The 15502-nt window shown below is 36.6% G+C and overlaps 1 protein-coding gene across 1 annotated transcript in view; it reads left to right on the top strand.

Annotated features, from left to right (window-relative positions):
• DNAH12 (dynein axonemal heavy chain 12) overlaps positions 1-15502 on the top strand; it is a 151531-nt gene that overhangs the window by 108075 nt on the left and 27954 nt on the right. Inside the window, exons 38-40 of the mRNA XM_081805771.1 lie at positions 3461-3688; positions 14700-14858; positions 14984-15128. Of these exons, the coding sequence (XP_081661897.1) occupies positions 3461-3688; positions 14700-14858; positions 14984-15128 (532 nt within the window). The remainder of the gene's footprint in view (positions 1-3460; positions 3689-14699; positions 14859-14983; positions 15129-15502) is intronic.

The following is a 15502-nucleotide window of genomic DNA, read 5'->3' as shown; positions in this document are numbered from 1 at the left end:
TAGCTGGATAAAGTATTCTTGGCTGCATGTTCTTCTCATTTAGTACCCTGAATATGTCTTGCCAGCCCTTTCTGGCTTGCCAGGTCTCTGTGGATAGGTCTGATGTTATTCTGATGTTCCTCCCTCTGTACGTAAGGAATCTCTTCCCCCTAACTGCCCTTAAGATGGTTTCCTTGGTTCTAAGATTTGCAAGTTTTAATATTACATGCTGGGGCATTGACCTGTTTTCCTTGATCTTGGGAGGGTTCCTCTCTGCCTCTAGGACACGAATGTTTGTTTCATTCCCCAGATTAGGGAAGTTCTCAGCTACGATTTGCTCAAATATATCTTCTAGTCCTCTCTGTCTCTCCACCCCCTCAGGGATTCCAATAATTCTGAATTGGAACATTTCATGGTGTCACTTATTTCTCTGTTTTCATGGATTTTGAGTAGTTTCTCCCTGGCTTCCTCTTTTTCCTTCTTTTCTATCAATTGGTTTTCTAGATCACTAATTCATTCTTCTGCCTCGTTTACCCTAGCTGTTAGAGTATCTAAATTAGATTGGATCTCATGATAGCATTTTTAAGTTCTGCCAGTTCAGCTTTCATTTCTGCCCTTAGAGATTCTATGTTGCCATCAATCGATTTCTCCATTCTAGCTATTGTCTTCATAACTGTTACCCTGAAGTCCATTTCCGAAATCTTGGTTATATCTGTATCCATTCGTAAATCTATGGCAGAAGTCACAGTTTCTGAGTCTTTCCTATTTTGGGGGTTCCTCCTCCTAGTCATTCTGTTGAGGGGTGGTTGAGGGAACGTACAAAGTCCAGATTATTGACCACAACCCAAGCAAAATGCACCTGTTTTATAGGGAACCTCCCCCAGCCTGTCTTCTGGGGGAGGGGCCTGCTGTGCTGTTACTCAGGCAACCCTGTTTGGGCAGAGGTGCCCTGCCCCCTGGGGGGGGATGGGCTCAGTGAAAACCCGTTTTTTGGGGCTTTTGTTCTCTGGCAGCTTTACCTGGGGGCTTTCCACGTCTCTTCCACAAGTCAGAGCAGAAGAGACCGTTTCCAACCCTCTGCCTCAGAGCAGAGAGATCGCAGTTTGTTCTTCAGTGAGCTCTCCAGGCCACACTATCTCTGTTTCTGTCTGTGCTACTATAAACTGCAGCGTCCTTGGTTGTGCACCCCTCCACAGCGCTCCCAGTCCTTGCCTCCATGTCAGGGCACGTCTCTGCCCTTTGTGTTTCTAAAACCACCAGCCGCCCCCAGTTCACACGTGCAGCCCCACCGCTCTGGGTTTCAGTTGGGGGGCTGCCCTAAAGTCCTTTCCCTGCCACTGCCGGTCTGCAAGTCTGTGCCCCGTCCCCAGCGTGGGAGGCTTTTGCAAACTGGCGGTGCAGGATCCTGAAGGCTCCCTCCCCCTTCTGTTTATCTTCTGATATCTGCCCGTGGAATCACGGCTCCTTGCTTCATACCTCGAAAACAACCACCTGCAATATTCTATTTGTAGAGATCCAGATCTATCTTCTTACATCTCAGGCTGATTTCGTGGGTGTTCAGAGTGGTCTGGTGGATATCCAGCTCTATTCAGGGGACCGGTTGGAGGGTCCCCTACTCCTCTGCCATCTTTTCCCAAGTCCCGATCCTGTGTACCCTTTACCCAGTTTCCTCAATGGTGACATCTTGGAAACCTCTACAATAGTATGAGATCAAAACCAGGATATGGATGTTGATACAGTCAAGACAGGGAACACTTGCATCACCACAAGGATTCCCATGCTGCCCTTTGCAGCCATATCCACTCTTTCCCTTCCCTACCCTCTCCTTGACCTTTGACAACCACTAATCCAGTCTCCATTTCTGTAATTTCATTATTTCAAGAATGAAATCATATAGCACATAACTTTTTTTTAAAAAAAAGATTTCTTTATTTTAGAGAGCAAGTAAGCATGAGCAGGGGGACGGGCAGGGAGGGGTAAAGGGAAATAATCTCAAACAGACTCCCCCACTCAGTGGAGAGTCTGGCTCAGGGGCTTGATCCTGAGATCATGACCTGAGCTGAAATTCAAGAGTCTGACCCTTAACCAACTGAGCCACCCAGGTGCCCCATATTTGCATATAACTTTTAAGGATTGACTTTTTTTCACCCAGCTTCATTCTCTGGGGATTCATCCAGGTTGTGTGTGTCAGTAGGTTGTTCCTTTTCATTGCTGAAAAGTATTTCATGATATTGATGTACTCTAGGGCATCTGGGTTATTTCCAGTTCTTAGCTATTATGAATACAACTGCTATACACATGCCTGTGCAGGTTTTTATGTGAATATAAGTTTTCGTTTCTGGGATAAATGCCCAGGAGTGCAATTGCTGGGTCATGTGGTTGTTGCTTGTTTATTTTTTTTTAAAGTAGCTGCCAAACTTTCCCAGAATGGGTGTATCATCTTACATTCCTTTCAGTATTACTGAAAAATTTTTGAACTAAAAAAAATGAAAATAATACATGATTATTACAAAATTTTAAACAAATAAGAGTATAAAGAAGAAAAATATCAGCCATAACCACACCCAGAAGTAACATTTTGTCCATATATTTTCTGGCTTTTCATATATTTTTTAAAAATATATACATCTTGGGGCGCCTGGGTGGCTCAGTCATTAAGCATCTGCGTTCGGCTCAGGTCATGATCCCAGGGTCCTGGGATCGAGCCCCACGTCAGGCTCCCAGCTCCATGGGAAGCCTGCTTCTCCCTCTCACTCTGCTCCTGCTTGTGTTCCCTCTCTCGCTGAGTGTGTGTGTCTCTCTCTGTCAAATAAATAAATAAAATCTTTAAAAAAATATACATCTTGATCTAGATTTGATGTTTCTTTGGGACAAAAATGTTTCATACTTCTTTGTCTCTTACAGTTCCCTGCCCACCATAAATCTCACATAATAGGGATTTAATATAGGTATCTTTTCATTAACTATTTGTTTTCAGTCATTTTGGAATACAGTAAGATGTTTAGAATTTTGAAAATAGATGGTATAAACCCAATTTCATTTTCTCATAGAATTATACTGTGTTTTTTACTCATAATTTACAAGAAGTTGCACACAAACACAAAACTATATAGGCAGGTCCCATGTATCCTTCACTCAGTTTCTCCAGTGGTAACATTTTGCATTACTGTAGTACAATATCAAAACCAGGAAATTCACAGAGCTTATTCAGATTTCACCAGTTTTTTTTCTTCTTTTTTAAAGATTTTATTTATTTATTTGAGATGGTAGGGAAGGGCAGAGAGAAACTCAAGCAGACTCCATGCTGAGCGCAGAGCCCCTGCAGGGTGACCTCCCACGACCCTGAGATCAGGACCTGAGCTGAAACCAGGAGTTGGTTGCTTAACCGACTTGCACCAAGGCACCTGCAGATTTCACCAGTTTTATATGCACTCGTGTGTGTGTGTGTGTGTGTGTGTGTTTAGTTTCATATTTTTAACAGTGAATACTTATGTGTTAATTCGTGTGTTACTTATTTTTTCTTAGTTTTGTTTGACTCAATATGTTTGCCTGTTTTTCAACCTTTCAGTAACAAATCCAAAATTTTGGAAAAGCGCCTACGATATTTAAATGACCACTTCACATACAACTTATATTGTAATATATGCCGATCACTATTTGAGAAGGACAAGCTGCTGTTTTCCTTTTTGTTATGTGCCAATCTTCTTCTGTAAGTTACTTGATTTTTCTTTATTTGCTTTAAAAAACTTGCCTGGGGAAACTAATTGATGAGGATGGCTTTTCACAGAAGGATATCATGTTTCTGCTCTGTTTAAGTCATGATTTTACTTGTACATTTCTCTACAATAGTATTGATGTTTTGATATTTAATAGATTTTTAAAATGTGGGTCACACATTAAAGTCCACACAATATTCATGTACACTTCAGTGAATTCTTTTTTTTTTAATTTTTTTTAAAAATATTTTATTTATTTATTTGACAGAGAGAGATATAGCGAGAGCAGGAACACAAGCAGGGGGAGTGGGAGAACGAGAAGCAGGCTTCCTGCCGAGCAGGGAGCCTGATGTGGGACTCGATCCCAGGACCCTGGGATCATGACCTGAGCCGAAGGCAGACGCTTAACGACTGAGCCACCCAGGCGCCCCACTTCAGTGAATTCTTAAAAAGCAAAAATTATGTAACTACCAACCAGGTCAAGAAATAGAGCCTTTTCAGAGTAGCTGGCTGGCTCAGTTGGTAGAACATGCAACTTTTGATGTCGGAGTTGTGAGTTCACTTAAAAAAAAAAAAAGAAATAGAGCCTTTTCAAATTGGTTTCTTTCACTTAATAATATGCACTTAAGGTCTTTCCATGTTTTTTCATGGGTTGATAGCTCATTTCTTTTTAGCACTAAGTAATGTTCCATTCTCTGGATGTATCACAGTTTATTCACCTACTGAAATACATTTAGGTTGCTTCCAAGTTTTGAATATTATGAATAAAACTGCTATAAACATTTGTGTGTAAGTTTTTATATGCATATAACTTTTATATGCTCATTTGATTAAATACCAAAGAGTGTGATTGCTGGATCATGTGGTAAGAGTATGTTTAGTTTTGTAAAAAACCTGTCTTCCAAAGTAGCTACACCATTTTTCATTCCACTAGCAATGAGTAAGAGTTCCTGTTGCTCTGCATCCTTGCCAGCATTTGGTCTTGTCAGTGTTCTGGATTTTGACCATTCTAACAGATGTGTAGTGTTATCTCATTTTAATTTGCAATTTGCTAATGGCACATAATGTTGAGAAATTTTCATATGCTAATTTGCCATCTTTATATCTTCTTTATATCTTCTGGGTCTTTTGGCCACTTTTGAATCAGTTTAATTGTTCATTTTCATTGTTGAGTTAGATGATAGTCCTTCAACAGATACGCCTTTTGCAAATATTTTCCCCCAGTCTGTGGCTTGCCTTCTCATTCTTTTGACAGTGTCTTTTTAAATTTTAATGAAGTCCAGCTTATCAGTTCTTTCTTTCATGGCTTATGGTGTTATATCTAAAAAATCATTAACATATCTTAAGGTCACCTAGATTTTCTTCTATGTAATCTAGGAATTTTATAGTTTTGCATTTTACATTTAGGTCTATGATCCATTTTGAGTTAGTTTTTGTGAAGAGTCTCTGTCTAGTTTTTTTTTTTTTTTTGCATGTGGATATCCAGTTGTTCCAGCACCGTTTGTTGAAAAGATTATCCATTATACTGCCTTTGTTTCTTTGTCAAAGATCAGGTAGCTCTATTTATATGGGTGTATTTCTGGATTCTTTATTCTGTATCACTGATCTATATTTGTTCTTTTGTATTATTGACTTAATTAGCTTTATAGTTAAATCTTGAAATCAGGTAGTGTCAGTCCTTTGTTCTTCTTAAATATTGTGTTGGTTATTCTGGATCTTTTGCATCTTCATATAAGGTGAACTTTATAGAAAAACCACAAAATTCTTTTTTTTTTTTAAAGATTTTATTTGTATATTTGAGAGGGAGAGAGAGCAAGAGCAGGGGGAGGGGCAGAGGGCGAAGCAGGCTCCCCACTAAGCAGGGAGCCTGACTCAGGCCTCAATCCCAGGACTCTGGGACCATGACCCGAGTGGAAGGCGGACGCCCATCTGACTGAGCCACCCAGTGCTCCGAAAATCCACAAAATTCTGTTCCATTGATCTATTTGTCTTTTTTTTTTTTTTTACCAATACAACACTGTCTTCATTACTGTAGCTTTAATATAAGTCTTGAAGTCCAGTAATGTCAGTTTTCTAGTTGTGTTCTTCTCCTTCAATATTGTGTTGCCTGTTCTTGGTCTTTTGCCCCTCCATATAAACGTTAGAATCAATTTGTCAATTATACACAAAATAACTTGCTGTCATTTTGAATTATAGATCAAATCGGGAAGAACTGACACCCTGACAGTATTGATTCTTCCTATTCATGAACATGGTATATCTCTTCATTTATTTAATTCTTTTTTGATTTCTTTCATCACATTTTTGTAGTTTTTCTCTATAGATCTTGTACATGATTTGTTAGGTTTATACCTAAGTATTTCACTTTTTTGGGTGCCAATGCAAATGGTATCATGTTTTTAATTTCAAATTCCACTTGTCATTGACATATAGGAAAGTGACTGACTTTTGTATGTTTACATTGTATCCTGCAACCTTGCTATAATTGCCTATTAGTTTTAGGAGTTTTTTTTTTTACCAATTCTTTCAGATTTTTGGATTTTCTACATAGACAATTATGTCGTCTCAAACAAAGACAAATTAATTTTTTTTCTAATCTATATATTTTTAAATTTCTTTTTCTTTATTACACTAGCCAGGACTTTCAGTATGATGTTGACAAGTGATGAAAAGGGACATCCTTGTTTTGTTCTTGATCTTAGTGGGTAATTTTCTAGTTTCTCACTTTTAAGTATGATGTTAGCCATAGGATTTTTTGTGAATGTTCTTTATCAAATTGAGGACATTCTCCTTTATACTTAGTTTGCTGAAAATTTTAATCATGAAAGCATATTGGATTTTGTCAAATGAATTTTCTGCATCTACTGATATGATCATGTGCTTTTTCTTTTTTAGTTTATTGATGTGATAGATTACATTAATTGATTTTTGAATGTTGAAACAGCCTTACATACCTGAGATAAATATCACTTTGTTGTGGTGTGTTATTCTTTTTATACATTGTTTGATTCAATTTGCTGATATTTTGTTGAGAATTTTTGTATCCATGTTCTTGAGAGATTTGATTTGTAGTTTTCTTATACTATCTCTGTCTAGTTTGGGTATTAGGGTAATACTGAATTTATAGAATAATTAGGGAAGTATTCCTTCTGGTATTTTCTGGAAGAGATTGTAAGGAATCTGTAGAGTTTCTTCTTATAAGTTCGGTAGAATTCTCCAGAACCCATTTTAGTATGGTGCTTTCTGTTTTGGAAGGTTATTAATTATCAATTCAGTTTCTTTTTTTTTTTTTTTTTAAAGATTTTTATTTATTTATTTGACAGAGAGAGATAGCGAGAGCAGGAACACAAGCAGGGGGAGTGGGAGAGGGAGAAGCAGGCCTCCCGCCGAGCAGGGAGCCCGATGTGGGACTCGATCCCAGGACCCTGGGATCATGACCTGAGCTGAAGGCAGACGCTTAACGACTGAGCCACCCAGGCGCCCTCAATTCAGTTTCTTTAATAGATATAGTTATGGACTGTGTAGTTGGGCCCCCCATTCATATGTTTATGCACTAACTTCCAGTGTGACTGTATTTAGAGATGAGACCTATAAGGAAGTAATCAGGTTAAATAAGCTCAGAAAGGTATGGTCCTGATCTGATAGAATTAATATCCTTAAAAAAAGAGAGCTACCAGAGTGCTCTCTCTCTCCATATGCACACAGAAGAAAGGGCATGTGAGGACACAGTAATCAGGTGGCTGTCTACAGGCGAGGAAAAGAGGTCTCATCAGAAACCAAAGTCAGCCAGAACCTTGATCCAAACTTCTAGCCTCCAGAACTCTGAGAAAATAAATTTGCATTATTTATGCAACCCAGCCTATCGTGTTTTGTTAAGATAGCACAAGTACAATAACACAAAGTCTATTCAGATTATCTGTTTCCCCTTGTGTGAATATTGGCAGATTGTGTCTTCCAATGAATTGATCTATTTCAGCTAGGTATCAAATTTGAGGACATAGAGTTCATAATATTGTTTTATTATCTTTTTTTTTAAGATTTTTTATTTATTTGAGAGACAGAGAGAGTGAGTGAGAGAGATCACGAGCAGGGGGGAAGGGTAGAGGGAGAAGCAGACTCCCCTGGGAGTGGACTAGATCCCAGGACCTCGGGATCATGACCTGAGTGGAAGGTAGACGCTTAAACGACTGAGCCACCCAGGCGCCCGTTTTATTATCTTTTTAATGTCAGTGGAATTAGTAGTGATGGCCCTTCTTTCATTTCTGATATTTGTAATTTGTGTCTTCTTTCTTTATTTCCTTAGTTACCCTGGGTAGAGGTTAACCAATTTTATTGATCTTTTCAAAGAACCAGATTTCAGTTTCATTGATTTTCCCCCTCTTGATTTGTTTTTAATTTCATGAATTTCTTTTTTTTTTTTTTAAGGATTTTATTTATTTGAGAGAGAGAGAGAATGAAAAGCAGACTCTCTGCTGAGCAGGAAGCCCAACACAGGGCTCGATCCCAGGACCTGGAAATCATGACCTGAGTGGGAGGCAGACACTTAAGTGACTGAGCCACCCAGGACCCCTAATTTCATGAATTTCTTCTCTGATTTTTATCATTTCTTCACTTCTACTTGCTTTGGATTTAATTTGATCTTCTTTTTCTAGTGTCTTAAGGTGGAAGCCTAAATGATTGATTTTAGATCCAATAAATGCATTCAGGGTTATAAATTTTCCTCTGAGCATTACTTTTGCTGCATCCCACAAATTTGGATAAGTTGTGTTTTCTTCTTTGACCCATACATTACTTAGAATTGTGTTGTTTAATGCCAAGTATTTTGGGGTTTTCCAGCTATCTCTCTGTTACTGATTTCTGGTTTAATTCTATTGTAGTCAGAGAGAATACTTCATATGATTTCTCTTCTTTTAAATTTGTTAAGGTGTGTTTTATGGCCCAGAATGTGTTCTGTCTTGGTGAATGTTCCATATGAGGGTGAGAAGAATGTGTATTTTGATGTTGTTTGATAAAGTATTCTATAGATGTCAATTGTATTCAATTGATGTATTCAGCTGATGGTGCTGTTTAGTTTAAGTGTGTCTTTACTGATTTCCTGCTGCTGGATCTGTCCATTACTATAATAGTGGATTAGTCTATTTTTTCTTGTCTGTCAGGTTTTCTCTCATATATTTTTACATTCTCTTGTAAGGTACATTAACAATTGCTGTGTCTTTTGGGAGAATTAACCCCTTTATCATTATGTAATGGCCCTGTTTATCCCTGATAATTTTCCTTGCTCTGAAGTCATCTATGTATGAAGTTAATATAGCTATTCCAGCTTTATTTTGATTAATGTTAGCATGGTATTTCTTTCTCCATCCCTCTTCTTTTACTCTATCTCTTTTCATATTTAAAATGGTTTTTTTGTAGACAACATATAGTTAGGTCTCATTTTTTGTATCCACTCTGACCATCTATGTCTTTTTTTTTTTAAAGATTTTATTTATTTATTTGACAGAGAGACACAGCAAGAGAGGGAACACAAGCAGGGGGAGCGGGAGAGGGAGAAGCAGGCCACCTGCCGAGCAGGGAGCCTGATGTAGGGCTCGATCCCAGGACCCTGGGATCATGACCTGAGCTGAAGGCAGATGCTTAACGACTGAGCCACCCAGGCGCCCCCCATCTGTGTCTTTTAATTGATGTATTGAAACCAATGATATTTAAAGTGATTATTTATATAAATGGATTAATAGCTACCATATATGTTACTGTTTTCTATTCACTGCCATTGTTCTTTGTGGGGTTTTTTTTGTTTTTCATTTTTTACGAGTTAAAATTGGTGTGTAACATTATATAAGTTTTAGATGTACAACATTAAAATTCAACAACTGTATTTATTACAAAGTGATCACTTCCAAAAATCTAGTTGCCATCCATCACCATACATTTGACCCCCTTCACCCATTTCACCCACTAACAACCCCCTTCCCTCTGGTAACTAACAATCTGTTCTTCGTGTCTATGAGTTTGTTTTTGTTTTGCTTATTTATTTATTTTTAGATTCCACATATGAGTGAAGTTGTACTGTTTTTGTCTTTCTCCTTCTGACTTATTTCACTTAACATAATACCCTCAAGGTCCATTCCTGTTGTCACAAATGACAAGATTTCAATCTTTTGTTTGAAGGAAGAGTTTGAGAAGGGTAAGTATTAAGTCTTCTTTGAATGTTTGGTAGAATCACCAGTGAAGCTATCTGGTCCTGGACTTTGTTTGTTGGGAGTTTTTTATTACTGATTCAATCTCCTTGCTAGTAATCAGTTTATTCAGATTTTCTATTTCTTCATGATTCATCTTGGAAGATTCTATATTTTGGGGAAATTTTCCATTTCTTCTAGGTTGTCCAATTCATTAGCATATGATTATTTGTGGTATAATTGTAACTTTAGTTGTAACTTCTCTTTCATTTCTGATTTTATTTGAGCCCTCTCTTTTTCTTGGTTAGTCTAGCTAAAGGTTTGTCAATTTTGTTTATCTTTTCAAAGAACCACCTCTCAATTTTACTGATCTTTTTTATTTATTTATTTTTAGTCTTGATTTATTTGCACTCTGATCTTTGTTAATTTTTTCCTTCTACTAACTTTAGGCTTCGTTTATTCTTCTTTTTCTAGTTCCTTTGGGTTTAAAGTTAGATTATTTGAGGTTTTTCTTGTTTCTTGAGGTAGGCTTTATCGCTGTGATCTTCCCTCTTAGAACCACTTTTGCTGCACCGCATAGATTTTGGTGTGTCATATTTCTGTTTTCATTTGTCTTCATATATTTTTAAATTTCTTCTTTGATTTCTTTGATGACCCATTGGTTTAGTAGCATGTTGCTTAATCTCCACATTTTTGTGGTTTTTCCAGTTTTCTTTTTGTAATTGATTTCTTGTTTTATTGCCATTGTGGTCAAAGAAGATGCTTAATATAATCTCAATCTTGGGGCACCTGGGTGGCTCAGTCGGCTCAGTGTCCAACTCTTGGTTCTTGTTCAGGTTATGATCTCAGGGTTGTGAGATTGACCCTGTATCAGTCTCCATGCTCAGCAGGGAGTCTGCTTGAGATTCTCCCTCCCTTTCCCTCTGCGCCTCCTCTGCTCGTGCTCTCTCGATCTCTCTCTCTCTAAAATAAATACATAAATATTATAATCTCAATCTTCTTGAATTTATTGTGGCCTAACATGTGATCTGTCATGGAGAATGTTCCAAGTGCATTTGAAAAGAATGTGTATTCTGCCTTTGGCTGGGATTTTCTGCATGTGTCTACTAAGTCCATTTGGTCTAATGTGTCGTTTAAGGTCAGTGTTTCCTTATTGATTTTCTCTCTGGCTGCTCTATCCATTGATGTAAGTGGGGGTATTAAAGTGCCCTTCTATTATTGTATTGCTGTCAAGTTCTCCCTTTAGGTCTGTTAATATCTGCTTTATATATTTGGTGCTCCTACAGTGGGTACATATATATTTACAAACGTTGTGTCTTCTTGCTGGATTGACCCCTTTATCATTATGTAATTCCCTTCTTGGTATTTTATTGTAGTCTTTGTTTGAAAGTCTATTTTGTCTGATATGAGTATAACTACACCAGCTTTCTTTTCATTTCTATTTGCATGGGCTGTCTTTTCCTATCCCTTCACTTTCAGTCTGTGTATCCTTACTTCTAAATTGAGTCTCTTGTAGGCAGCATAGAGATGGGTCCTTTTTTTTAATCCACTCAGCCATTTTATGTCTTTTGATTGGACAGTTTATTTGCATTTAAAGTAATTAATGATAAGCATGTACTTACTGCCATTTTGTAATTGTTTTCTGCCTGTTTTCTTAGTTCCTCTCTGTTCTTTCTTCTCTTTTCTCTCTTCCCTTGTGGTATGATAGCTTTCTTTAGTTTTGTGTTTAGGTTCTTTTCTCATTTTCTTTGTGGTATTTACCAGGAGTTTTTTTCTTTGTGGTTACTGTGAGGTTCACATATAACATCCTGTGTTTATAATAGTTTGTTTTAAGATGAGAACAGCTTAAATTTGAACACATTCCAAACTATCTTTTTACTACACCCCCATTTTATATTTTTGATGTCACATTTTACATATTTATATTTTATGCATCCCTTAACTATTGTAGTTTTAATTAATTTTATTACTTTTGTCTTTTAACCTTCATACTTGCTTTAGAAGTGATTGAATCTACTACCTTTACTATTTACCTTTTCCAGTGAGATTTTTACTTTCGTATGTTTTATGTTATTAATTAGTGCCTTCTCTTATCAGCTCAAAAAAAGTCTCTTTAATATTTCTTGTAAGGCCAGTTTAGTGATGATAAACTTCTTTAGTTTTTGTTTATCTGGAAAATTTCCCTTTTTCCCAGCTTTATTAGGTAATTATTATGCAATTGGCTGATTGTAAGAATACAGTTAGATGATTTTTAGTACATTTATACAATTGTGCAACCATCACCAAAATCCAGTTTTAGAACACTTCCATCATCTCAGAGTTTCCTTGCTTGTGCCTACTTAGTCAATTCCTATTCCTATTCCCAGCCCCAGGTAACCACTGATCTGCTTTCTGTCTCCGTAACTATTCCTTTTCTAGAAATTTTATAAATGAGACATTTTAAGGCCTAGAATGTGGTCTATCTCTGCAAATGTTCTATATGCCATTGAAAAGAATCTGTATTTTGCTGTTTTTGAATGGAATGTTCTACAAATGTCAAGTAGGTCAAGCTAGTCTATATACTATTATCCTAATTGATTTTCTGTGTACTTGTTCAATTGATTTTTGAGAGAGGTTTAAAATCTCTTAGCTATGGAGATTGCTTCTGACAGTTCTATCAATGTTTGTTCGTGTTTTGATGCTCTGTTATTATATGTGTAAGTGTTTAGGACTATTATGACCTCTTAATGAATTGACTTAACTTTTTTTTTTAATCCCTGGTCTGTCCTTTGTTCTGAAATCTATTTTGTATTATCCTATTACAGACCCCAGCTTTCTTTTGAATAGTGTTAGCATGGTATATATTTTTTCATACTTTTACTTTTAACCTATTTGTATCTTTATATTTAAGCTGTATTTCTGTAGACAACATATAGTTAGGTCTTCTTTGTTTTATCCAATCTGATAATTGCTGCCTTTAGTGAAATTGTTTAGACCATTTACATTCAATGAGACAATAGAGTTATATTTAAATCTACTGTCTTACAACTTGCTTTCTGTTTTGCACATCTGTTTTTTGTTCCATTTCCTCATTTTCTTTTTCTTTGAATTGAGTATGTATTATGATTCCATTTTATCTCCTTTGTTGACTTACTAGCTGTAATTTTTTTTTGTTTTATTCTTTTTGCGGTTTCCTTGGGATTATAGTATACCTTTTAACATACCACAGTCTATCTTCAGTAAAATTATACTCCTTCATATGTATATAGTATAAGAACTTACAACAATATACTTCCATCTCTCTCCTCCCAGCCTTTGTTTTGTTATTGTCATATATTTCACTTGTACATGTTATAAATCCCATAGAAAATTGTTATTCTGCTCTAGTCAGTAATCTTTTATTTTTTTTTTTTAAGATTTTATTTATTTGTTTGACAGAGAGAGAGAACACAAGCAGGGGGAGCGGCAGGCAGAGGGAGATGGAGAAGCAGGCTCCCTGCTGAGCAAGGAGCTCAATGAGGGGCTCGATCCCAGGACCCTGGGATCATGACCTGAGCCAAAGGCAGATGCTTAACCGACTGAGCCATCCAGGTGCCCCTAAATAGTCAGTAATCTTTTAAAGAGACTTAAATAATAAGACAAAAGTCTTTTATGCTTACCGACATAGTTACCATCTCTGGCACTCTTTATTCTTTTGTGTTGATTCAAATTTCTATCTAACTGAAACTTCCTTTAACCTTTCTTATACTATATATCTACTGGTAATGAATCCTTTCATTTTCTCTACATCTGGAAAGAAATCAGTGAATTTTTCTTTTAGATTTCATACTTTTGATCTCTAGAAGTTGCATTTGGTTATTTTTTCTGTTGCCTGTTTCTCTATTCCTTATGTTCATTTTGCTTCCTTCAGCAATGTTCATTAATTCCTTCAGCATATGTGTAATAGCTCTTCTAACATTCCTATCTTTTTGTTGTATTATCTCTATCACTTGTATGTATCTATTGACTGATTTTTTTCTCCTGGTTATGGATAGTGTGAATTTTACATAGATAAATGCTGGTTGTTTTTTTTTTTTTATTCCTTTAAAAAGCATTAGACTTTACTTATACAGGTACTTAAATTACTGGATTAGTTTGATGTTTTCAAGGCTTGTTTTTAAGCTTTCTTTTGGTAGTTTTAGAATAGGCTTTATTCTAAGGCTAGGTTAGCTTTGCTACTAAGGCATGATCCCTCTGATGTTACCTCTGAATTCCTCTGGTGTTCAACGAAGATTAACTCTAGTTGGTGAGAACTCCTATCTCCAAGTTCTGTGTGAGCTCTGGTAGCTGCTCAGTTTACAGCTCCCCAGATATTCTTTGCCTGGTCTCCTGTAGTTTTACCCTATTCATATATGACTTAGCATTTAGCAATCAAATCAAGAGGATACCTATGCAGATTTCTGGACCTCTTTTCCATGCATCTCCCTCCTCTCTGGTACTCTGCTCACAAATTCTGCCACTCAGCCTTCCTTAACTCTGATCTCTGTTTATTCAACTCAGCAATACTATCAAGTTCTGATTTTGATCACCTCTCTGTTTTGTAGTCTGGAAAGTGCCTCTAGGTGGATAGCTGAGACAATCATAGGGATCACCTTAATTGTCTCTCTTTTCTCAGGGACCACAGTGTTGCACTGGCTGTTGTATAATTTCCAAAAAACAGTTGTTTCATTCACTTTATCTAGTTTTCCAATTGTTTATGGCAGTAGAGTAATTCTGTTCTGATTATTTTATCAAGGCTATAGAAGCAGAAATTGATTTCATTCAATTTTAAAATCAGCAATTTACAGCAATCTTTATTTTGGTTTTACAGGGCAAAGAAAGAGATTGAATACCAGGAACTGATGTTTCTTTTAACTGGAGGAGTAAGTCTTAAGAGTGCTGAGAAAAATCCTGATCCAACTTGGCTACAGGATAAAAGCTGGGAGGAAATTTGCCGTGCAAGTGAATTTCCTGCTTTCAAAGAACTCAGGTAATTATTTAAACTTGATGACAGCATTGAATAAGGATAGGTAAATTTGTAATCTCCTTGTTTAACAATCTCTTTTTAAATTAGTCTCCAATGAAATAATAACTACTAAGCTTTTTGTCCATTAGGAAGCATTTTTGTGAACATATAACTGAATGGCGGGAAATTTATGACAGTAAAGAGCCATACAATGCTAAATTTCCAGTACCAATGGATGAAAAACTAAATGAGCTACAGAAAATAATAATTCTTCGGTGCTTAAGACCTGATAAGGTAAAAAGACAAATGTGTTCTATTTGGAATCCAGTTAATTTGCCATTTAAGAATAAGTCCTGGGAATTAAAGGCACAACATAAGGAATACAGTCAATGATATTGTGAAAGCAGTGTAATGGGACAGATGGTAGCTACACTTGTGGTGAACATAGCATAATGTAAAAACTTACTAAATCTAAGTTGTACACCTGACACTAATGTAACAATGTACGTCAACTATACTCAAAATTTTTTTTAATTTTTTATTGTTATGTTAATCCCCATACATTACATCATTAGTTTTAGATGAAGTGTTCCATGATTCATTGTTTGTGCATAACACCCAGTGCTCCATGCAGAACGTGCCCTCCTCAATACCCACCATCAGGCTAA

The sequence above is a fragment of the Leptonychotes weddellii genome, chromosome 1 (genome assembly GCF_054177405.1).
Source record: "Leptonychotes weddellii isolate Sample4059 chromosome 1, ASM5417740v2, whole genome shotgun sequence".
NCBI lineage: Eukaryota > Metazoa > Chordata > Mammalia > Carnivora > Phocidae > Leptonychotes > Leptonychotes weddellii.
This window is presented reverse-complemented; position numbering and strand designations above follow the sequence as displayed.